This window comes from Meriones unguiculatus, chromosome 6 (assembly GCF_030254825.1).
Source record: "Meriones unguiculatus strain TT.TT164.6M chromosome 6, Bangor_MerUng_6.1, whole genome shotgun sequence".
NCBI classification, from domain to species: domain Eukaryota; kingdom Metazoa; phylum Chordata; class Mammalia; order Rodentia; family Muridae; genus Meriones; species Meriones unguiculatus.
In genome coordinates this window covers 22,939,786-22,963,037 of record NC_083354.1, presented here as the reverse complement: position 1 = coordinate 22,963,037, position 23,252 = coordinate 22,939,786, and the positions used below count along the sequence as shown (strand labels likewise).

The window sequence follows — 23,252 nt, the reverse complement described above, 5'->3', positions numbered from 1 at the left end:
ACACGCTTTTCCTTTTTTTTTTTTTTTTTTTTTTGCTTCACTTTGTCTTCTCAAGCCACTATTTTTTTTTCCAGACAGGGTTTTGCTAAGTCTCCCAGCCTCTCTTTAAACTTGTGGCTTTTGTGAGCCCCTGACGAGGAAAGTGAGCAGCCGGTCAGATTAGAGTCCCATCTGCGGAGGTTACCCAGGCGGACCCAGGAGAAGCCCACTCAGCGCTGAGCCAGTGAATTGTCCACCATCCCCGACAAGGGGAAAGGTTGACGACATCGCCCTCTTGTGGACTTCTCATGCCACATCAATCTAGAGGTGCTTACGTAAAGGGCGTCCCAAAAGGTTCAGTGGTCAGCGTGGGGTCAGCTGTGGCCCTGACCCTGGGCTGGTGTCTGCGCATAGAATATATTTCCCCTGGTCCCGGGACATTGCTTATCCTGCTGGAGGCAAAAGATCTTGTTTTTACTTCCTGCCCCGGGGCTCTGACTGAGCCTCGTTTTGCCCCAACACCAAATGATTGATCGCATATGTGCGCATGCAAGCATGAATGTACACTTTTGTCCTGTGGCACAGAAGGAAGACACACGGCAGCAGTGTACAACAGGGCACGATGCGTTAGGGGCATTAGGCCGATCTCACATTCCAGCGTTCTACCCTGAGCTGCAGACTTCCCAGAAGAAATTTCCGAACACTAAAGCATTGACCAGAAGTTCATTGTCCGGCTTCCGGTAACTTAGATATGCTTATGGATGCCCTAATGATGTGTAACTTTTTTGTTTTTTTCTGGGGAAGACAAATGTCTGTTTACCCCAGATAGGGCACCAAAGAAGCCACTCCATCCAGTCCAGCATGGTGAACAGTGAGTTTAATTAGGTGCCTTACAGGAGCATGGACAACGTGCAGTAAGAGGAAGTCTCCCCTCCGGCCACTGAGCCCCTTTGTGTCCTCCGATGGGAGTGGCTGTTCCCCTGAGTCCACAAAAGAGTGTTGCTGGGCCTGAGCGGGGTCTGGTGGGTAAGTATAGCCACTCCATAGACGGCAGCTCTCGGCAGTGCCTGGAGGACACAGAGGCACAACAGTTTACTGCACAAGCCTTCTTGCCCTTCACAGCTAGACGCTTCATCTCTATGCTTAAGGTAAGTCCAGCGTGTGTGTGTGTGTGTGTGTGTATGTGTGTGTAGGTTATCTGCATTTGGAAGGGCCTCGCCCCACACTTCTAACTCACAATGAAGAACTTCATAATTTTTTTTCATTTTTGAGCCAGGCAATGATGATGCACACCTTTAATACCAGCACTGGAGAAGCAGAGGCAGGTGGATCTCTGAGTTCAAAGCCAGCCTGATCTACAGACTGAGTTCCAGGACAGCCGGGGCTATGTCTCAAAAAAGAAACCAAAAAAGTTTTTTTTCCCCTTTTTTTTTTTTTTTTTTTTTTTAATTTTCAGGAAAACTTCCAGCCTTTACACTCACACTATGTTCAGCTTTAAAAAGAAGAAGAAGAAGAGAAGTTAATTATGGGCACACACCCGTAATCCCAGCACCCAGGGAGGTAGAGGCAGGCAGATCTCTGTGAGTTCAAGGCCAGGCTGGTCTACAAGACAAGTCCAGGACAAAGAAACCTCTTTAAAAAAGCAGGAGGCAGCTCTGTGAGGATTAGTGCCAGCCTCTTGCTCCAAACAGCTAGCCTGTGGTGGGCATAGGGTGCTGTGAGTGGCAGAAGGCAGCGTAAAGGCACAGCTACATGGGAGGACTTGAGCTGCATGCACGACAAATCAGGCTTGCACCTATGTCTATGTGCCGTGTGCTTGCAGTGCCCTCAGAGGCCAGAAGAGGATGCCCTAGGACTGGAGTACCAGGTGATTATGAGCCGTGATGTGGGCATGAGGAAGTGAACATGAGTCCTTTGTAAGAGTGCCCAGCGCTCTTAGCTGCTGACCCATCTCTGCTTGAAGGATTTGTTTTTTAAAGATATGTGCATGTACATGTGTGTGCAGTGCCTGTGGAGGCCAGAAGAGGGCAGTAGACCGCCTGCAGCTGGAAATGCTAGTGCTGGCAAACAAACTCAGGTCCTCTGGCAGAGCAGCAAGCATCTTAACCACTAAGCCTTCTCTCCAGCCCTAGTAGGTCACACTTCAGTCAGTTCCTTGAGTGTTAGAATCATATCTCACTTCCCTAAGTCAGGGTTTGGGAACGACTTGATTAGAGGAATCTACAGATGCCTTGGGGTCCCCTCTCACTCTCCTCATATGACCAGACGAGCAGGCTAGCAGGGTCATAGTCTTGGCCTCGCTTTCCTGTTTAGCCCAAGGTGAATTTCTACTCTCTAGGTATACATTGGACTACTTTCTTCAACTATGCCAAACAAAGTCCCTCACAGTTTCGAGGGGGCCCGTGGAGAAAAGCATTAAATCTATGAGATAAGAGTTCAAAGCTTCAGAGAGGGTGTCAGCTTGGCGCTGAAAAGGGGATACTGTTTAGAGAGGAAGAGAGAATATATAGGACGGATGGAATGTTCAGAAGCAGGGATGGGGGGAGGACTGGCCCAGGTTCACTGGCTTTCAGGCTGTGTGATGGGAATGAGAGTGGACTCTGCTGCCACTCTGGAACCAGATCTGGCTTCACAGATGTGACCTTTGTCACCTGCCTTGGGAGCACATAGCTAAATGCCAACGGTCTTCAGAGGTACTCTGCAGAGAGCGGCCACTGCGCACTTTCCCTAGAATCTCCCTTATGGCGTCTCACTGTACATGAGGGCGCCCGCAGGCCAGGCATGAGACTCTGTGGAGTCTTGGATTCGTGGAGTGAGTTTGGACACTAAGCCTCAGCATCCTCAGGTGTGAGTGAGAATCCTGAATTGCTTAATAGATAAGATTGCTGTTCAAGGCCAAATGGTTAGGGTCATGGCTTTGGAGCGAGAGGGACAAGTCTCCACCCCCACTGCAGCTGTGCCTTTGCACCGTGGGCCCTACCGGCAAGTCCTTAACTTCACTGTGTCAGGGTCTCCTCAATTACAAAAGTTGAAATAATAGCTCCGTTGGAGGAAGGTTAGCTGAAATAATGGAGATAAAGTATGTAAATTGTGGCATAGTAACTGTTATAGTTGAGAAAGTGATAGTGTTTGTTGTCTCATTGTCTGAAAACATGTGTGATATGTTCTCAAATGAACTCTTTCTGAAGGCAGAGGTGATACAGAGGGGCAGGGCTGGGGGCTGGGGAGATGTCTCAGCAGTTAGGACCACTTACTGTGGTTAAGAGCGCTCATCACTAACTGGACCTGGGTTTGATTCCCAGCTCCCCCAGGCTGGCTCACACCATCTGATCCCCAGCTCCAGGGGGCCCAACAAGCACACATGTGGTGCACATACATGCATGCAGGCAAAACATTCACGCACTTTTGGGGGGTTCAAGACAGGGTTTCTCTGTGTATCCTTGCTGTACTGGACTTGCTTTGTAGGCCAGATTAGCCTCAAACTAGCAGAGATCTGCCTGCCTCTGCCTCCCTGAGTTCTGGGATTAAAGGCGTGTGCCACCATGCCTAGCTACATACTTTTTTTTTTTTAAGCGCTTGCTCCTGTTGCAAAAATCCAGTTCTCAGCAGGCACATGGGACACACACACACATACACACACACACACACACACACACACACTTAAAAATAAAATGTGAGGCTAGAGAGATGGCTCAGTGTTTAAGAGCACTGGTTTTTCTTCCAGGGGCCCCAGCCCCACATGGCAGCTTACAACAGTCTCTAACTCTAGTTTTAGGGGATTTGACACCTTTACACAGACGTACATGCAGGCAAAACACCAACGCACATAAAACCAATGGCAAAGAAACACTTAAAGAAATGTTCAACGTCCTTAGTCATCAGAGAAATGCAAATCAAAATGACCCTGAGATTTCACCTTACACCCATCAGAATGGCCAAGATGAATAACTCAAGTGACAACACATGCTGGAGAGGATGTGGAGAAAGGGGAACCCTCCTCCACTGCTGGTGGAGATGTCAACTTATACAACCACTTTGGAAATTAATCTGGTGCTTTCTCAGACAATTAGGAATAGTGCTTCCTCAAGATCCTAGCTATACCACTGCTAGGTATATACCCAAACTTTGCTCAAGTATACAACAAGGACATATGCTCAACCATATTTGTAGCAGCTTTATTTGTAATAGCCAGAAGCTGAAAACAGCCCAGATGCCCCTCAGTTGAGGAATGGATACAGAAATTGTGGTACATCTACACAATGGAATACTACTCAGCGATAAAAAACAAGGAAATCATGAAATTTGCAGGTAGATGGTGGGAACTGGAAAAGATCATCCTGAGGTATCCCAGAAGCAGAAAGACACACAGGGTATATACTCACTCATAAGTGGATACTAGACATATAATATAGGATAAACATACTAAAATCTGTACACCTAAGGAAGCTAATCAGGAAGGAGGACTCTGGCTAAGATGTTCAATCCGAAATCAGAAAGGCAAAGAAGACGGACATCAGAGGAGGGAGAAAACAGGGAACAGGACAGGAACCTACCACAGAGACCTCTGAAAGGTTCTACCCGGCAGGGTATCAAGGCAGATGTTGAGACTCATAGCCAAACTTTGGGCTGGGTGCAGGGAATCTTATGAAAGAAGTGGGAGATAGTAAGACCTGGAGAGGACAGGAGCTCCACAAGGACAGCAACAGATCCAAAAACTCTGGCACAGGCTTCTGAAACCGATACTCCAGCCAAGGACCACTCATGGAGATGGCCTGGAACCCCTGCACAGAGGTAGCCTATGGCAGTTCAGTATCCAAGTGGCCTCCATAGTAATGGGGACAGGGACTGTCTCTGACACGAACTAAGTGGCTGGCTCTTTGATCACCTCCCCCTGAGGGGGAGTAGCCTTACCAGGCCACAGAGGAAGACAATGCAGCCACTCCTGATGAGACCTGATAGACTAGGATCAGAGGGAAGGGGAGGAGGACATCCCTTTTCAGTGGACAGGGAGAGGGACACAGGTGGGGAAGAGGAAGGGTGGGACTGGGAGGAGAGGAGGGAGGGAGGTACAGGGGAGATACAAAGTGAACAGACTGTAATTAATAAAAATTTAAAAAGAAAAAAATGTAAAGTTTTTAAAAAAATTTCTCTTAAAGGTTTATTTTATGAGTATGAGTTTCTTGCTTGTGTGTGTGTGCAGCGTTCTTTGAGGGACTTAGCTAAATAACACTCATCAAAGCTCCCTAGAATCTTCAAAATCCTTCCTTAGCGCGTCCTCAGTTGGGCCACGCCTCCAAGGCGGCAGACCCCGCCCCGTCCCCTGCGTGAGCCGGACCCTTGGGCCGCAAGCTCCGCCCCTACGCACGCATGCTCATGGTGGGCCCGCGCGGCGGCGGTGATGCTCCTGGTGCGGCGCTGCTGGGGTCCGCGGCTGGCGGGTCGGCGGCCCAGCTGCTCGTGTCGGTGGCCGGCCGGGCCCGGCGGGAAGGACGGCCGGGGCTCCCGGGTCCGCGAGAAGCCGCCCTGGCGAGTGCTGTTCTTCGGCACCGATCACTTTGCCCAGGAGGCGCTGCGGGCGCTGCACGCCGCCAGGTACCGGGCCGGGGCGGGGTCCCGGCCCGCGGAGCCCGGGAGCTCCCGCGGCACCAGGCTGCCTGTGGACCCCGACTCGGAGAGGCCTCGGCAGCGCGCGGGGCCTGCGCGGAGCCGGTTAGCTCGAACGGGCCGCCACTGCCCAGGTCCCGGGTTGCCGCGGCTCCCGGCCGCCCGGGGTGGCCTCCCGCTCCCTGCTTCCGCGCGCCCGAGCTTTCCGGGCCGGACAGCCGCTAACAGATCCTTTTCAAACGCATACATTCCTGAGTTAGAGCAGTGCCGTCTACCTGTAGTGTTTATGAGAGTTAACGAACCTTGTCTGCTAGGGAGAAAGTTATTTGCCATTTAGCGTTTCCTGAAAGTCTGATCTGTCCTCTGCCCCACTTCCCTCCTAGTTTAAGGTTATTTGGGTTTTTGTTTGTTTGTTTGTTTGTTTTTTATGGTTCCCTTGTTTTTTTTTGGCATCTCCCTTCCCCTGATTCTGTCACCTCTATCCCTGTCTCTATAAATGCTTATTTTTTCTTATTAAATAAGATTTATTTTAAAAATGTATTTGTATGCGTGTGTCTCCGTGAGCCTGTGCGTGCTGGTGCCTGTGGAGGCCGGAAGAGAGTGTCAGATTCCCCGGAGCTGGAGTTACAAGCAATTGTGAACGGCACATTGTGGCTGCTATAACAGAACTGACTCCTCAAAGTTGCCATCTCACTTCCCACACACGCCGTAGCCCGTGGCCGCACTTACGCACATATGTGACACGTACACAAATATAATGATAATAAAATTTAATTTTTTAATTAAATGAAAAACCGTATTTGTTGGCTGCACTAATTTTAATTATTTTAACAGTGAATGTGCCATGGTTTTAATCATAAACATAGCTTTGCTATTCGTGAAGTAGTTTAACTTTGAGCTGTCGGCCTAACTGTTGAATTTTTCTCCAATCTAATTCAGAGACAACAAAGAGGAGAAGTTAATTGAAAAACTGGAGGTCGTCACCATCCCTTCGCCGAATCCCAGAGGCCTGCCTGTGAAGCAGTATGCGATGCAGTCCCAGCTGCCCGTGTACGAGTGGCCGGATGTGGGAGCCGGAGAGTATGACGTCGGAGTAGTGGCTTCCTTTGGCCGACTTTTGAGTGAGGATCTTATTCTTAAATTTCCCTAGTAAGTTTTGTGCATAAGGAAATACAGTGTAGAGATCATGTCTTTTATAATGGGTCTACTATCTAAAAATGCCATAACTTAAATGGTGCTTTTTTTTTTAATTTTAATTAATTTTTTTTCCAGACACTGTATGTAGCTCTGGCTGTCCTGGTACTCACCGTATAGACCAGGCTGGCCTCAAACTTTCAGAGATCTGCCTGCATCTGCCCCCCAAGTGCTGAGATTAAAGGTGTGTGCCACCAGACCCAGGTTAAACGAGGTTTTCTTTACTGTCTTCTTTTAAAATAAGATTTATTTTGGGCACAAACTGTCAGATGTGTTAACCTCTTTATTACTCTTTGGCCTTCATCTGCCCTCCTTTAAATCTCATGTGTCTGCTAATCACCCAGGCCAGCCCCACCCTGTCCACAGATCTGTCTCCATGTCTCATAGGCTTCCCTCACTGAAGAGACTCAACATCTCTGCAGTCTTTATCTCAGAGATATCAACCCCAGCCTTCCAGATGTTTGACTAGAGATATTACCCAATGACACGGATCTTATAATGTATCCCTGTTTGTTTGTTTGTTTAATTTAATGTAAGTCAGGCATGGTGGTGCATACCCGTGCTCCCAGCACTCAGGGAGGCAGAGGCAGGCAGATCGCTGTGAGTTCAAGACCAGTCTGGTCTACAAAGCGAGTCCAGGACAGCTAGGGCTATACGGAGAAACCCTGTCCCAAAAAAAAGTGTAGCTATATTTGTTGTATGTGTATGAATGTTTTCCTTGCATAATATATGTATGCAGCATGTATGTGCCTGGTATCCAGGGAGGACAGAAGAGGGTGTCAGAGTCCCTTGGACCGGGAGTTGTGGGTGGTTTTGATCCACTGTGTGGGGTGCTGGGAACCCGAACCTTGGTCCTTTTAACAGGTGCTCTTAGCCCTTCAGCCATCTACTTACTTGCTCTGTTTTTAATTAAGCTTCATTGGTTGCTTATGGTAAGAGAGTGAACTTAACCTCTGACTATGTCTTAGGTGATACAGACCTCAAGGTTGTGTGCTTTTTGACCTTCAGGTCATATATTTTAGGTGATACAAGGTGTCAGGTGTTTTGGGAGTAATGATTGTTTTGACACTCAGAGCGGTTCTCCTGCCTTGCCTTTCCAAGTGTTACAATTAATTTCCAAGTGTTACAATTAATCATGCCACTAGAGCCTCTCACAAAGTTTTGAAGATGCGTTAGTTTGGTAGTAGTAACTAACCTCCACACTTTCTGTCTTTTCTACCTCAGTGGCATATTGAATGTGCATCCCAGTTGCCTCCCGAGGTGGCGTGGTCCCGCTCCGATAATCCACACGGTGCTTCACGGAGACACAGTCACTGGTGTCACAATTATGCAAATCAGACCCAAAAGGTAGAGCTTGTTAACTTAAACTGTGATGTCTGTCTGTCTGGGGTCACGGCGGTCTGGGGAATGGCTGGGATTTGCTGACTTGGGTAACTCCCCAGTGTTGCCCTTTGCCCTTTGCTTTTGTAGTTGCTCTAAGTATTTCTAGTTTCTAATATAAGCCATATGTCTTCTGAGATTCATACAATCTCTTTAAAATCCTTGTAAATTGGTCATTGGAATTATTAACACCTGGATTTCTATAAAAAAATATAAATGAAAGATGGATTTTGAGCTTGGCTTTTTGTTTTTATGTGTTGGTTTATTTCACATTTTTTGAAATAGAGTCATTGTGTGTCCCTGCCTGACCTAGAACTTGCTGTGTAGACTAGGCTGACCTCAAACTCAGAGAGATCCACCTGCATCTTTCCAAATGCTAGGCTTAAAGGCGTATACAACCACGCCCACTCTTTCTTACCTTTGAGCAGTGTTTCACATAATCCAGGGTGACCTCAAACTGCAGTGGCTGACAGATTGATAGCCTGCAAAAACTGTCTTTGTGCTATGTAAACAAACATATTTGTCTTAGCAAATAATAATGTTGGCTGCTCTGTTTTTGTTTTGTTTTTTTTTCTTGCTAGATTTGACATAGGCCCAATTCTCAAGCAGGAAACCATCCCTGTACCTCCCAAGAGCACATCAAAGGAACTGGAAGCAGTGTTGTCAAAACTCGGTGCCAACATGGTACAGTGTGTGTGTCGTCATCGTTGTCACGTCCCCCTCCCCCTTTTATTTAGGGGGCTTCTTAAGCAGTACAGTACAAATCTTCGGATTTGTAACTTTTAAGCTTTATCAGTGAGGGTGGGGTTTGGGGTGGTGGCAGTGAGATGGCGGAGCAGGTGCTTGCCACCAAGCCTGGTAGCCCAAGTTCAATCCCCAGAACCCAAGTGATGGAGGAAAAGAACTGAGTCCTGCAAGTTCCCTGACCTCCGCGTGGGTTCATATACACACTATAAGTAATAATTTGAAAAAAAAAAATCTAATAACATGAGTGAGAGATCAAGACAGATTGGGAGCAAACATGGTCATATTCACCTGTAATCTCAACACTCATGAGCTGAGGCAGAAGAATCCTGAGCTCCAGGTCAGCCTGGGCTAATGAGATTCTGTCTTAACAGCCAAGCAGAGTGGCTCCTGTCCCTGGCTTCCTACAAATTAGGCCTGTATTTGTAACTATTGAGGACTGCAGAGTGGGTCTTTGATAAAAGTTTTCAAATGAAACAGGAGCTCTTCAGTAGCCCTCTCCATTTCATAGTGAGTGTGTAGTTTCTTCTTCTCGGGTGCCCTCTCCCCACTCTTCTCTACATCCCTTGTCTTCTGCTCTCAGCGAGCGGCCACTAGGAACCTGCTCATTTCCCAGCTGTATGGTCAGCCCTTCCTAGTCTAGACATTCCCTTGGAAGTGACTTTCTGTGGAGCTGTTTATTGAGACTGTTTTAGAGCTCTGTGAATTTCTTTTGCATCCTCCCAACAATCTCTGAGGTAATTGTTGCTGCCACTCATTTCACAGACACAACGTTGAGGGCTACAGACAAGCCAAAGAACTTTTCCAAAATGACAGCATTAGTAAGTTAGAGGGTGGGTTGGCACTTGCTCCTCAAGGCCCCACTGCCTTGTGTAAGGTGAGAGTGTTGGTAGCTCCGTGCGGGCTGATGGTACGAGCTGTGCACCCAGGGACAGCTCAACACTGCTGGGAGGCCGTTCAGTGCCCGTGCTCCACAGAGCAGCTTGGTGCGGCCGCCCTTACAGGCGAAGCCAGCTTGATGCCACTCTTGCTGGGACAGGTTACTCCATGGCACTCATCTGTGCCGCTTCTGACTTGTTCTCTTGAATATACTCTGTGTGCTCTCCTTTTTTGTATTTGTAGCTTATCTCAGTTTTGAAAAACTTGCCCGAAAGTCTGAGCAATGGAAGGCCGCAGCCAGCCGAGGGAGTGACATACGGTGAGTGAAGGCTGCTGACTCTCACTTGTGAAGGTTTTGTTTGCCTTGGTGGTGGCTGAATGCTCTGACCTCATCACTGCCTGTGTGCTTGCCCAGATAATGGTTGGTCGCTTCAGCCTCAACATTTTCCCCAGCTTTTTTATTTTGAGAAGTATTTATCACCTCCATTTGCCCCCAAATCTTTCTATGTATATATGTGGGGTATATATTTTAAATTCTTATTGCTCATCTGCAAGTATAAATGATGAAGTTCGTTAGCAATTTCGTTAGCATGCCCTCTTTGTCAAGATAGCTTAGGGGTTAAGAACACTGGCTGCTATTGTAGAAGACCTAGATTAGACACCCAGCACCAACATGGTGGCTCACAGCCAGCTGTAGCTCTAGTCCCAGGAGACCCAACACCCTCTTCTGTCCTGTGTAAGCATGCATGAATGTTACACACACAGAGACACTCATGCAGGCAAAAATAAGACCAAACAACAACAACAAAAAAAACCACATAAAATGAAAAGTTTTTTAATCCTAAAACAAAAAAACAATAAAAACAAAGGCACTGAACATGTCCTGATAGTTTTCAATATCCAGCCAATACAGGTTTTTCTAAATATCCTTTTATATCCATTAAAACAAACAAACAAAAAAACAAGCTAGGATCCAAGGAACACATTTGGAGGAATACTTGAGTCTTTGGTTTTTGCTAGTATAATCCTAATTAGTTACCCCAAAATGTAAAATATTTTGGTGTGTTTTGAGTTTCTTTTTTGTTTTTGTTTGAGACAGGGTCTTTTTAAATAGACCAGGATAGCCTAGAAGTCACAGCAATCCTGCCCCAGCTTTTCAAGTACGTGAATTCTAGGCATATGTTAGCATACCTAAAAATGTTTTTTGGGGAAAAAAAAATTAAACATGCAAAGAGCTGGAGGTGTCGCTGTGGTAGAACGCTTTTGTGGTGCTGGTTTCCACCACATCATAACAAATGCTTCTCCCTTAGAAAAAGATTGCCCTGGGACCCAGTTACTGCTTCTCTTCTTTCTGTTTGCTTTGTGTTTTTCAAATTTTGTCTTTTTGAGACATGGTCTCATGTCGCCCAGGCTGACTTTAAACTTGCTATGTAGTTGGGGATGACCTTGGACTCCTGATCATCCTGCCTTCAACCCCAAGGTGAGGAATTACAGGTGTATGGCACCACACTTGGCCTTTTCTGTTCTTTTAATTTAAAAAGTATTTCCTATCTTTCTTTATGTTGTTTATTTATGCTTTTTATTGATTTTTGCACTTATCAATGCATCTTTGATACCACTTCTTTAATTAGATTTTTTCTCCTTTTTTAAAAAGAGGTTTATTTATCTTATGTGTGCGAGTGTTTTTTGCTGCATGTGTGTATGCATACCATGTGTGGACGGGCTCAGAAGAGGGAGTCCTGGAACTGGGATTGCAAACGGTTGTGAGCCACCATGTGAGTGCTGGGAACCAAAGAACAAGCACTCTAAAACCCTGAGCTGGCTCTGCAGACCCTACCCTTCGTTTTTGTCTTGTGAGCGGAATTCTTGGTCGTGTGGAGCTGTCCTCTTTATTCCCAGGTCCCCTGTTGAGGGCGTGTGAGTTGTTCCTGGTCTTGAATCACTTTATGCATATGCTGCTTCCAAATCCAGTGGGTGGGGCGGAGTTGAGCATGTGGTTCATCCCTGTAATCCCAGCTGAGTCAGGATGCAAGGCAGACAGATCTCTAGTGCAAGGCCAATGTGGGTTATATAGTAAAACCCTTTTGCAAAAAAAAAAGGGGGGGGGGATCAATTCTGGAGTAGTTTTAATGTGGGTTATTCTTGTGAGTGGCATTGGCAATATTTTTATGTGTTTAAGGGGTATTTCTATGCTAGTCCCTTTCTCTGGGAGGTATTTTACTGTTGGTCCATTTTTCTCTCTCAGGATCTTGTTTTTTTCCTTTTTACTTATTAGGAATATTTTAAATAATACCAAAGTTCAGCCTCCGTAATATGAGCTACATGTTCTTTCAGTCTGACATTTTTAAACTTTAACTTAAGTTGTCTGTTTTATCTTTTGAAAAGTGCTTTATTTATTTGTTTATTTTTATTTTTTTTTTTTTGAGATGGGGTCTCACTGTGCACCTCTTGGCTGTCCTGGGACTCACTTGACTATCCTGTAGACCAGCTTGCCTCTGCCCCTGGAATGCTGGGCTCAAAGCTGGCCACCACAGCTGAAGAGCGTGTTTTTGTACCGTCTCACATCATGTTTTCATTGCTGGGCTGATAAACTGTTCTCTTTTTTATGCAGAGGCGAATGTGTAAGCCGTGGCTCTATGTGGCCAGAGAATGGTTTTCAGGAGCTGGTTCTCTTGTCGTGGAAATTCCAGGGACTGAACTCTGGTTGTCAGACTTGGAGGAAAGTGCCTTTCCTTGCTGAGCCATCTTGCCTGCCCTGTCTGGAGTCTGAGTCCTAGTTAGTTTTTTGACTCTAGGTTGTAAAGTAGCTTCCTCATGTTTTAATATTAGGTTTACGTATTTTTACTTTGAATTGTGGCAAGTTTTGGACACATGGAAAGTTGAGCCTTCTCGCCCTTGTCTCCTCTTGCAGCCCCTAAGGTTTCTGCCAGTACCAGCTGTGTCAAGTGGGAAGAGCAAACCTCAGAGCAAGTCCTCAGACTCCACCTCGCCATTAGGGACATAGTGAGTTGAAAAGTTGGGTTGTGGTTTTACCATGTTGTTTCCTTTTGGGTATATTAATTTAGAAACGAACCTTATAAACTAAACCTAGGAAATGTTCTTAAACTTTAAATTTTAAGTTTTGATAGTGGCCTTGGAGTTCAGAAAGTGCTTTCAAATGTAAAGTCTGCAGTATCTCCTGACCAGGTTTCATTAGCTCCTGTCATAGACAAGGAAAATAAAAACAGATAAGTAACTTGGGTATGACCAGTCACTAAGCAAAGTCTAAGTCTTCTAACTCCACCTGGAATATCTTTCTACCTCTGGTCAATATTTTACAGTTGTGTTTTATAAAAAGATTTTATTTTTAGGTGTGTGTGTGTGTGTGTGTGTGAACCCTCTAGAGCTGGAGTTACAGGTGATTGTGGGAGCAGCACTTGCTCTTAGCCACTGAGTCATGTCCAGCCTGATTTGTTCATTTGGAGATCAGGTCTCAGTCTGTGATGCAGGCTGGCTTGGAATGTGTAAATCACATTGTCTTCACTAATAGGTTTTCTCTGCAGATGAAATAAACCAATTCAAACCCAACTAAAAGTGAAAAAGCAGGTTTACTGGCGCAGGCCTTGGCAAGTTCACTGTTCCCAAAGCCAGGGAAATCACCATGCAGACAGGGAGGTTTGGCAGAGTAAGAAAAAGAGAGTGTATGCACACAGGGAGAGACAAATGCAGACAGAGACAGAGAGAGTGCGAGCAAAATGTCTAGAGGAGGAGAAGCCCAGCACCTAGGCTAAAAAGTTTAAGGTATAGGGCAGGCTGTGCCAGCCATCACCTGTAACAGATAGGGACTGAGGCATGCTGGGAACCTGGAGACCAGGTCTGTAGTGATGTGTTAAACAGGCACCTCAGCTGCTGTCCTAGGTCAGAAACCCAATACTCACATCCAGGCATTCTAAGTGCTGGGGTGATAGATATGAGCCAGTCCCTGGATTCTTTCTGTCTTACTGAGACAATCTCACTATAACCCAGACTGCCTTGGGACTCATGATCCCTTGTTTCCACACATACATGTAATGTCTTAAAAATTCAGTATCAAAGTACAGTCTGAAAATAATGAGCTCAGAGAAACTAAGAGGAATTCTTTCTGGTATGTTGGTTTTTATTACACTTTCAATCAGCTTTTGTTGTGTTTGTTTATATTGAAAATGTGTTAAAGTAACAAAGATGGAAATTTGCATTAGGAGGAAGTGGGTTGTCCAGTAAATAGTACTACTGGGGCAACTGCTCCCCCTCCTCCTCTTCTTCTTTTTAAGATTTATTTCATTATTTAGTGTGTACCTGTGTGTCTGAGTATATGAGCATGTGTGTGCGCAGTGCACATATGCATTCATGCACAGAGGCCAGGAGAGGCCGTCTATACTTCAGACACCTATGGTTACATCTGTCTCCTAGATTTCAGGCTTGTTATGTGGGTGATGGGGTATGACTATCTATCCGAATGATTACATAGTAAGCTCTCTCTCTTTTTTTTTTTTTTAAAGCTTTATTTGTTTATTATGTATACAGTGTTCTGCCTGCATGTGTGCCTGCCTGTCAGAAGAGGGCACCAGATTTCATTATAGATGGTTGTGAGCCACCATGTGGTTGCTCATATTTTATGCTCATGGGTGTTTTGCCTGCATGTATGTCTTTGCACCGTATATGTCTCTAGTGCTCCTGAGGCCAGAAGAGGGCATTGAATCCCCTGGGACTGGCGTTACAGACAGTTGTGAGCTGCCGTGTAGGTGCTGGAATCAAACTCAGGTTCTCTGGAAGAGCAGCCTGTGTTCTTAACCACTGAGCCATCTCCCCAGCTCTGATTCTACATTTTTAAAATCATACTGCTCAAGCTTGGTGTGGTGGCACATGTTCTAGTTCCTCTACTGAGGAGGTAGAAGCAGGCAGATCTCTGAGCTCAAGGCCAGCCTGAACTACAAAATGAATTCCAGGATAGCCAGACCTTCATAGAGTGACTCTGTCTCAAACAAACAAGCAACAACAATAAATAAAACATATATATGTGTATGGTTAGTATACGTTAAGGGTATTACATATCTGAAATTTGTTAATAGGGTAAAATTCATGTGTGGTTTTTATTTTAAGAAAACCAAACATGGACTAAGTATTTACACACAAAAAAAAATGAGATCCATGGGCCAGAAAATAGTGGGATAATTTTATAATCATATTATCTTAAAATATAAGGAGGCTTTTCTTTTAAAACATGGTTATGAGCTATTGAAGTCATGTGAGAATGAACTGATGAATATAAATCCATAAAAATTAAAAACTTATTCTTGGAGAAGTGACTAGTCATGAGACTCAGAGTTGACCAACTGGAAGAAAGGTCTGTAACACATACAAGAATTCAGTGACTAGTTTGCTAAATACTTATACAATTCTCATAAATTGATGAGAGATAGACAGTGTTTGGTTTTGTTGTTGTTTAAGGCAGTATCTTATTCTGTTGCCAGGGTGGACTTGAACCCATGGAGCTCCTTTTGCCTCATCCTCCAGAGTGTGGGGCTTTAGGAGTGAACCCCCATACCTGCTTAAATGGTAGACTTGGGAGGAATCTCTTTGTGATTGGATTTTCTTCCCTTCACGAATAAGGATGGAACCCATGGCTTTGCACATACCAAGCACATTTTCTGCCATCAGTCCTACATCTCAGTGTGTGTGTGTGTGTGTGTGTGTGTGTGTGTGTGTGTGTGTGTTTGAGATGGTAGTCCTGGCTTGCCTGTAACTCTCTATGTAGACTAGGCTAACCGCAAACTCACAGTGATCCACCTGCCTCTACCACACGGTACTGGGATTAAAAAGTTTTTAAAGGTGTGTCTACGAAGCTTTCTGTTTTTATCACATTTATTTATTGTGTGTGCACGTTTGTATGCCATGGCATGTGCTGGTCAGAGGATAACTTTCAGAAATGAGTTCTCTCCTCCCATGCAGCCTTCACACAGGATTCACCTAAGGAGCCAGCCAGCCCCACAAAGCTGTTTACTGCCACAGTTTATAACAGCAAGCAACTGTAAATAAGTAAAATGTCTTTTATAAAGGCATTATTGTGTAAACTATGACTAATTCATAGGCTAGGACGCTGTGCACAGGCACAGGTAAAGGAGATGCATAAGACTGAAGCCAAGCTCTCGCTTTTTATACTACTAATATCTGGTGTGAGGGGAATAATACAGGACATACACAGCAAACTGTTAACAGTAGTTGTGTCTTGTGAAAATACAAACTACTATCACTTTCTAAATTTTAATGCAAATGCTTTAATTCTTGCTTCATACTGAGCATACATTGGGAATATTAAGGCTACTAGTTGACTCTTACATAGAACTTAAGATCTTACACATCCTGCAAAGACATACAGACATATTCAGGCTGTGTTTCAGCACTTAGTGACTGAGTGCCCAGTTTCTCCAGACATGGAAGAAACGTCAGAGTGGATTAGTATACAGCAGTGTCCAAAAGGCTTTGGGCATCGTATGCATTCCTTCATGAACCCTTCCATCCCAACTGCAGGTTCCACTGCAGACACGCTGGATGGAGAGCACCGTTAAACTCTTGGACCTTGTAGAAGTTAACAGCGCCATCCTTGCAGGTACTAACTTTTAAATAGCCAACAAGTTGTTTTCACTATAGTTCATTTGAAAATGTGTCAGGCTGCCCCATATTATGTATGCAATGTTCTGTCTGCATGTACACCTGCATGCCAGAAGAGGACACCAGATGGTTGTGAGCCACTATGTGGGTGCTGGGAATTGAACTCAGGACCTCTGGAAGAACAACCAGTGCTCTTGACTTCTGAGCCATCTCTCCAGCCCCCTCCCCATATTTCTAATTTGTTACTTTTCAGTGCGGATGATAACACCTCACAGTTGCTCTCCTTATCCTCTGCAGTGTCCATTCACACGTACTTTCTCATGCAAGCATTACAAACCCAGGAAGCTGGCGGGCAGTGTCGCTTGTCCTCCATTAAATCTGTGGCTTCTTGTGCTAAGGTTGGGGAGGTATGGAATGGCTTAGCTAATTTCACGCTGGTGAATATAATAATGAAAATGTCTGGGCAGTGCAGCGAGAGCACAGCGTTTCACATACGGTTCCTTCTGAGGTCCCTCAGCATTCTCTGGATGTGATGAGCAGGAATGTGAGCTCCAGGGGCAGTGGGAGGTCCAGGAGTCAGGACCCATTTGTGGGGAATGGAAGGACGAAAGGTAGTCTTATGTGGGCTGTGAGGTGCTCCCCTGCTGGGCAGTTAGTCTCTCAGAATGTACTGAGCTGGCAGATTAAGCTTGGCAGGTGATCCCTGGGAGATGAAGCTGGGACTGTGGCTCCTGTGTTGGAGCACTTCCTTTGGGTCTGCGACGTATCCAGAGCACATGGCTCCAGGAGGTTGGATTGCAGAGTTGGGACCTCAGTATGTGTGTCTCTTCCCTCATTAGTTCTGCCTCTGAAGATTCTTTTTTTGTTCTTTTTAAAGTTTTAGTTTTTGAGTGCTGGAGATGGAGCGCAGAATCTTGCTCTTCCTGGGCAAGTGCTGTACCATTTACATCCCACACCAAAATGTCTTTGATTTTTAAGAAGTGCCATGATATTCATGATTATTTCTCTTGTGCCGTTTCCCCCCTTCTTAGACCCCAAATTAACAGGACAGACTGTGACTCCAGGGTCAGTGGTATTCCACAAACAATCGCAAATGCTGCTGGTTCGCTGCAAGGTAGGTTGACTTGAGCTTCAAGTTACTGTGATTATTTTTGCTGAATTTGTATTTTGTAATTTGTATTTCTTTTTCCTTTTCTTTTGAGATGAAGTCTCACTTAAGTAGCCTAGGCCAGCTAGGCCTTAAACTCACTGTGTAGCTAAGGTTGTCCTAAAACTGATCCTTCTGCCTCAGCCTGCTAAGTGTTGAATTTCAGGTGTGGGGCACCATACCAGGCTTGTCCCTTACATTTGTGGTGGTTTTGCACGAGAATGGCTTCTTTGGGGTCATGTGTTTGAAATCTTAGCCACCAGGAAGTAGAATTCTTTGAAAAGGATTAGAAGGATTAGGACTTGTGGCCAGGTTGAAGGAAGTGTGTCATGGGAGTTTGGCTTTGAGGTTTCGAAAGCCCCTGCCAAGCCCAGTGTCTGCGTGCACCAGCCCCTCGGCCCACCCCCATTTGTGAATCAGAATGTAAAGCTTCTTCTCCAGCACCAAGCATGTTGCCATGCTTCCTGCCATGATGCTAGTAGACCAGCTGTCTACACTGTAAGTGAAAGCCTTCTTCTCTAAGAGTTGCCTGGTTATGGTGTCTCTTCACAGCAAAAGAACACTGATAAGACAGCATTTTCATTAAGATTTTACTTAATCGATGGCATCTCAGATTAGGCTACTAGACAATTTCATTTTCTTAAGAAACAGTTGGCTCTCCAGTATAACTTTTGAAAGTGTGAAGTTTTATTGCTACACCATAACAATGGATTCCTGAAAGAGTTACTTTTAGTAATTAATGTAATAAGCTCTTATTATCTGGTGTCAGTCTTCAGGGCATCTGCTTGTGTGACTGTATAGCATGAGTCCTCAACAGCAGGGAATGAGGGCATGCCCTGGCTGTGTTCTGTTGCTGTAAATAAGCACCATGACCAAAACGCAGCTTGTGGAGGAAAGGATTTATTTCATCATCGTATCCAGGTCAGCCCATCACTGTGGGAAGTCGGAACAGGAGCTCAAGGCAGGAAGCTAGAGGCAGGAGCTGAAGCAGAGGCCATAGAGGAGTGCTGCTTGTTTCCATTCCCTTCTTCCCTCCTTCCTTCCCTCCTTTCTTTTTATTTTATATGTATGAGTCTTTTGACTACAAGTACATGCCTAAAACCCACAGAGGTCAGAATAAGATGTTGGGTCCCCTGCAACTAGAGTTACAGATGTGGGTACTAGGAACTGAGCCCCAATCTTCTGCAAGAGCAACAAGTGCTCTTAATAAATGAACTTTCTTTGCAGCCTCTTAGCTACCTTTTTTATACAGCCCAGGCCTGTCTGACTGGGGTGTACTGCCCACAGTGGGGTGGGCCCTCCTTTGTCAATTAACAACCAAGAAAATACCCTGCAGATGTGCTCAGGGGAGGTCAGAAGGCAACTTTGAGGTGTTGGTTCTCTTTTTGCACCATACGCATCCTGGGGATAGCTCTATGTTTTCAGGCATGGCAGCAAGCACCTCTCCTTACTGAACGTCTCATGCCCAGACGGAGTCTTTAAAAACATTTGCGTATGTGTGTAGGGTGTGTGAATGAAGGTACATGCATGCCACAGCACATGGGCTTGCTTTGATTCTCCTCTCTCTGCCTCCCGGTCTCTGCAGCTGTGATGTGTGCTCTTAGGAGCCAGACTTGGGTCCTGATGTTTACATGGCAAATGCTTTATCCTCTGGGCCATCTCCTACTCAATTTTTTTTTTTTTTAATACTATGAAATGACTGGAGAAGGCTATCAGGATGGCCCAGCAGGATGACGTAAGTTCTTTCCTCAGAATTCACACAGAGGTAAACAGAGAGAACTAACTCCAGAGCTGACCTCTGACTTCCACTTGTCCTCCACATGTATGTGTGTGTGTGTCACACACACACAGTAATTGTAAGACTTCTTTTAAAAGTTTAAAGTGACTGAGAGCCTGGTGTTGCTAGCACGTTGGAAGCTGAAGCAGGAGGATTGCCTGAGCAACATCATAATTTTCAGGACATCCTGGGCTACATAGTGGGGTTTTTTTTCTTGGGGGGGGGTGTTATTTGTTTTTCATGACAGGGTTTCTCTGTGCAGTCCTGGCTGTTCTAGAACTCACTCTGTAAACCCAGCTGTCCTCAAACTCAGAGATCCATGTGACTGACTCCCAAGTGCTGGGATTAAAGGCATTCACTGCCACACTCAGCTGCTATGGTGGGCTTTCTAAAGACTGGGGCCACTGTTTGACAGAGCTATGGCATATTTCTGAGACATACATCCCTCCGTTTCCTGGGTATATTCTGTCTTTTGGTAGTTATGTTAGAGTCTGCGTACTCACAAAGCATGATTTAAAGTGCAAGAGAGACTGATCTGCCAACAAAGGCTACAGCAGAGCCGTCAACCACTGCTCAGCTCACGCTGACCTCACCAGGTGACCTCCCTTGGTCTGAGTCTCACAGAAGCAGCTGTAGCTGGGAAATGTGAAGTTTGACTCTGACCAGTTGTGTTACCTTGAAAAAGTCACCCACCAGCTACAGGCCTGCATTTTCTAGTCTGGTGCTGACACTGGATTTGCCTATCTTTTAGATTAAAAAAAAAAAAATTGTGTGTGTCTGTCTGTGTCCGTGTGTAGATATGTGCATGTGAATGCAGGTGCCCAGAGAGGCCTGAGTGTTGGAAACCCTCAGAGCTGGAGTTAGCGGCATTTGTGACCTGCTTGACAGTGAGAATCAAACTTGGTCCTGTATAAGAGCAGTGCGTGCTCCTAGCTGTTGAGCCAACCCTCAGGCCTTGGTTTTTATGTTTAGATAACTATTCACAGGTAGATATGTAGACCTACTTGGAAAACTAAAGCACCTTGCAGATACAACTTTTTATTCTAGTCCCTGTGTTGGAAGAGGTCAGGACAGTTCTGCCTTCGTGGGGAACTTTTAGAGACAAAGCATTCACATAATTCTCTGCAATGTTCTTTGCAGCTAGACACTTAGTAAAAGCAATTGTTTCTATAACATTTCAGGAGGTTTTTTTGCTTTGTTTTTTTTTTTTTTAAGACAGGGTCTGACTATGTAGACCGGGCTTGCCTTGAACTCAGAGCTCTGCCTGGCCTGCCTCCTCAGTCCTGGGATTACAGGCTGTGCCACCATGTCTGACACACTTTATAAAGTACAGTTTATTTTGTTTTCAAGTTTTTCCCCTACTGTCTAGTCACTGTCTGTGCTTTGCCCTTTAGGATAGCTGGATTGGTGTTCGATCAATAATGCTTAAGAAAGCACTAACAGCTACTGATTTCTACAATGGATATTTGCATTCGTGGTACCAGAAGAATTCCCACGCTCACCCAAGCCAGTGCAGATTTCAGACTCTTAGAGTTCCAAAGAAGATGAAGCAGAAAACCAAGATTGTTGCTATGCAACAGTGCATTAAGTAGCTGGGAAGAAGACAGACAAGGACCTATTACACATTGTAATTTATTAAAAGCTTTATTTACAAGCAGCTGCCATGACTGTGAAAGATGACGACCCTGTGGGAGAAAGAATGGCTATCAAGATGGTGGAAGTCGTGCGCGCGCCTTTGTGTGTGGCAGTGAAGAGCAGCCTTTTCTACTTGAATAACAAAAATTTAAATAAAATTGGTGTTCTTAATGTTCAGCTTAAAGGAGGTTGTGCCTTTTGAAGAGTGAGGCAGTTAAATGGTATATATTCCGAAAGGTTGTTCTGAAAAAGGTGCATCTGAAGACTTGGGGGTCTAGCTCAGTAGGTGCAGTGCCAGCTTAGCCCTCGTGAAGTTCTGAGTTTGAGCCTCAGCACCACGTAATCCAGGTAGTGGTGCACACCTGTACTCCCAGCACCCAGGAAGTGGCAGCAGGAGGATCAGAAGTTGAAGGTCATCCTCAGCCATAAGCAAGTTGTGCAAGACGCTCCTATTTGGATTTTTACCATTGCTGAAAAAAAGTTTGCTTTACCTCAGACTTAAAACTGAACTCAGGCTTGGGATGGAGCTGGGTTGGTAGAATGGTTGCCTGTTGTGAGCACAGCACTGGGCTTCACCTCTAGCAGCCCACAAACAGGCATGGTTGTGCCTGCAGTCCTGGTACTTGGAAGACGAAGGCCACCACTACAAAGCGTGTTTGAGGCTGCCTGGGATGCATGAGAACTTGTCTAAAAACAAAAACAAATGAAAAAAAGACTTGATACTAACTTCTAAGTGAGCAACTCAGCACAACTTACCTACATCTTTCAACGCTGATTTCTCAGTGTAATAACATGGGTGATAAATAACTGTCTCACAGAATGGTGCCATGCACAGGAAATGACCAGGGAAGCACCTAGCACTTAATAACTGGTAGTTTTGACTGTCATACTCGGGGTATGTCTGAAGGTGTCTCTGGATGAGATTAATAGCATTTTAGTAGGTAAACTGAGTAAAGCAGATTATTTGTCTAATGTGATTTAAAGGCAGAATGCTGGGCTTGGGTGATAGCTTGGAGTTCAGTCCCTGCCACAAAAGCATAAGGACCTGAGTTTGGCTTCCTACTCTCTCATAAAAGCTGGACATGGTGGCATGCCTCTGCAACCTCAGTACAGGGGCAGCAGAGGCAGGTGTGTCCCAGTCGAGCTCAGTGAACTCTGGGTTCACCGAGAGACTGAGTCTCAAAAAGAAAGGGAGGCAGGGAAGGAAGGAAATAAGAGAAGAAAAAACCAAGAGGGAACCGTGGTAGACTTTATTAGAAACTTTTGCTCTTCTGAGACGTAACCCTGTTGACCTTTGAACTGGAGTCATAAACCAGTGGCTCTATAGTGTCTGTGAAACTGCAGATCCGGGGACTCAGCTGGCCTTTAAAACCATGTGAACCAAGTCATTATACATCTGCTGCTTCTCTGCAGAGCTACGCACATCAGTCTGGTCCTGCTGTTTTCCCCTTTTGGACCTTCTACAAATCTTTCCACTGGGGCCAGCCACAGCGTGGGAACACCTTTATGCCAACATGACGAAAACAGTTTCAGAGTGAGACAGGATCTGTGTAGCTCAGAATTTCATTTCAAAGATGAGGAAAGAAGGCTGGGTGGTGGTGGTGCACACCTTTAATCCCAGCACTTGGGAGGCAGAATCGAGCAGATCTCCTTGAGTTTGAGGCCAGCCTGGTCTACAGAGAGAGTTCCAGGACAGCCAAGGTTACACAGAGAAATCCTGTCTTGAAAAACTTAAAAAAAAAAAAGAAGAAGAAGAAGAAGAAGAAGAAGAAGAAGAGTTCAGGCATTGCTGCATTGTGAAGAATTAGAAGCCCAGGACTTACTAGGTTCATGTATGTGGGCGGAGGGCATGTGGCAATCAATTTTCTCCTTCCATCTTACAGTCCTGGTTGACAGGCTTGGTGGTAAGTGTCTGTCCACTGAGCTGTTTTGCCAGTTCTTTTTAAAGGACTTTTTACTTGGTTTGGGAGACAGTTCTTCTTTTGCATAAAATCCAGTCTTGAGAACAGCTATTGAGATATTGTTCTTTGTATGCGTTATACTTTCTACTTAGGAATATACAAGTTTTAACTTTATTTCTTTCTATACATCTAACAGCTTCTTTATGCAAACATAATTTTGAGTGGCAGAAGCTTCGAAGCAGCAAACCTAGCTTGGCCCTGGCCCTGCACTAACTGAAAGCCTAAGCTGCTCTCTTATCCTCTCTGAATCTGTCTCATGTCTGTAAAATGACAACTGTGCCCACTTTGCAAAAGATGGGCATCAGGCACAGAACACACATAATAC

The 23,252-nt window shown here is 45.3% G+C and overlaps 1 protein-coding gene across 1 annotated transcript; it reads left to right on the top strand.

Annotated features, from left to right (window-relative positions):
* The first annotated feature begins 5,346 nt into the window (after positions 1 to 5,346).
* Positions 5,347 to 22,969, top strand: Mtfmt (mitochondrial methionyl-tRNA formyltransferase). The gene is made up of 9 exons (XM_021627019.2): positions 5,347 to 5,571; positions 6,523 to 6,732; positions 8,002 to 8,124; positions 8,739 to 8,841; positions 10,024 to 10,099; positions 12,692 to 12,783; positions 16,327 to 16,405; positions 17,439 to 17,521; positions 20,726 to 22,969. Exons 1-9 carry the CDS (start codon positions 5,378 to 5,380, stop codon positions 20,921 to 20,923), a joined length of 1,158 nt encoding a protein of 385 aa, XP_021482694.1. The 5' UTR covers positions 5,347 to 5,377; the 3' UTR covers positions 20,924 to 22,969.
* Positions 22,970 to 23,252: the final 283 nt, after the last annotated feature.